At 63.2% G+C, this 1,775-nt stretch overlaps 1 protein-coding gene across 1 annotated transcript in view; it reads right to left on the reverse strand.

Annotated features, from left to right (window-relative positions):
• Positions 1-32: 32 nt before the first annotated feature.
• Positions 33-1,775, reverse strand: part of AHDC1 (AT hook, DNA binding motif, containing 1) — a gene marked incomplete at its 5' end in the record, with an annotated part of 5,032 nt that continues 3,289 nt past the window's right edge. Inside the window, one exon of the mRNA XM_010005614.1 lies at positions 33-1,768. Within this exon, the coding sequence (XP_010003916.1) occupies positions 70-1,768 (1,699 nt within the window). The remainder of the gene's footprint in view (positions 1,769-1,775) is intronic.

A 1,775-nucleotide genomic window follows, 5' to 3' on the forward strand; every position in this document is an offset into this window, starting at 1 on the left:
TCACCCCGAGGGTCACCCCCACCTACCCTGTAACAAAACCTCGTTGTCCGGTTGGCACGTCAGCAGACACTACAATGAGGTGACCGTAAAAGTGTCCTCAGGGTGTTGTTGCTCTACCATGGGTCCCAAAAACCCGCTCTTCTGGGTGGGGGCCATGACGGGGTGCCCTTGGGGTGCAAAACTGGGGTACCTGTAGTTGTCCTGCAGTTGCAGCATTGAGTCTCTTGGTACGGGGGAGATGTTCAAGTCATTGATCAAGGGACAAGCGTAGGGTCCTCGGTGGTGCGCCCGGGACATCTCCAAGGGTTCCTTCTCACCCTTGGAGGGGTGGGTGCTGCTTGGGCTGCTCAAGTGGGGGTTGAGACACGTGGGGTCCGTCCTCCCCATGAAGTCTACCAGCATCCCGGCCCCCGCTTTCCCGTCGTAGGAAGGGCTGCGGGTGCTGGCGTTGGGGGAATACCAGTACGGGGGGTTTTTGCAACTGGGGGAGTCATAGTGCGGTTGAGGCATGGGGAGATCGCGGCACGGCAGGTGGGGGGCGTGCGGCAGGGACCCCCCCTGCATGCTGTGTTTGAGCGAGTCGCAGGCGGGCAGCTTCCGGATGTCCCCGGCCCGTAGGTCCTCCTTGAAGGCCAAGGTTGGGGAGCAGTTGGGCGAGAAGGCTTTCTGCAAACCGGCCTCAAAGACAGTCTGCTGGCCGGGACCCGCCAGCTGGTGCGGGAGGGCAGGGAAGTGCTTGCTCTCCAAATCCGGCTGCCCCAAACCGGGGGAGTCACTCTGAAAGCCCTGGACAAATGTCCCGTCCGAGGGGGTGGAGGGGTTCATGGAATAGGGGCCGGCGTAGTCACAGGGGTCCCGCTCGCCCACCCCGAAGCCCCGGGATTGGGAGGGCAGGGGGGACATGCTGCTGTCCCCGCTGTAGTAGTCCAAGCCCAGGTCCGTGCTCTCCTGGAAGAGGGGGTTGACCACCTGTGACTTGGTGGGGAACTTGGCCTTGCCCGTCCCCCTCTCCTTCTTGGAGGCACAAGCTCCCCGGGAGCCCCGAGGCTGCCGGGGTCCTGTGCTCCTCTTGGAGGGGTAGACAGAGGAGGAGGAAGAAGAGGAGGAGAAGTTCAGGTGGGAGGTGTCAAACATGTCCACCTTCTTCCGTCGGCCTCGACCGGGCTTGGAGTTGCTCTGGAAGAGGACACTCTGGTTCCAGTTGTAGCCTGGGGCAGAGGATGCCTCATTCCAGTCCATCATCAGCTTCTCCAGGCTGGAGAGGCTGGACTGGCCCTCGCTGGAGGAGGCCTCGCTGTTGGCACGCCGGTAGCCGGCCGGCTGGTTGAACTGGGTGCTGTCAGAGGAGGACTCGGAGAAGGTCTCTGAGACCGTCTGCTGCTTAGCTTTCTGCGGGGTGTAGTTGGAGATGTCCAGGATGACATTGGGCTCGTTGAGGTGACACTCGAACCCTGGGTTGTAGAGCTGGCTGAAGGCCTCCGAGCTCCAATCCAACCCACCGTAGCCTTGCCGGAAAGCCCAGGGCGCGGCGCTGGGGAACTGCCGGCAGTTTTCGGGTGAGGGTTGGAAGGAAGCTGAGCCCTTGGGCACCATGTAGCCACCGGGCGACACGGTGCTGGCCCGGCTGTCGCAGCGCAGGGGGGTGTGGGCTGCGCTGGAGAACTGTCCCCCTTGCTCGGTGCTGTTGAAGAAGGCAGCTTTGCCCAAGGGCAAGCTGGGACCGGCCGTCGGCGGCGCGTAGCCGGCACTGTGGGCACTGCTGGGAGAGGAGGGGA

Source organism: Chaetura pelagica, unplaced genomic scaffold (genome assembly GCF_000747805.2).
Source record: "Chaetura pelagica isolate M959 unplaced genomic scaffold, ChaPel_1.0 scaffold2149, whole genome shotgun sequence".
Classification (NCBI taxonomy): domain Eukaryota; kingdom Metazoa; phylum Chordata; class Aves; order Apodiformes; family Apodidae; genus Chaetura; species Chaetura pelagica.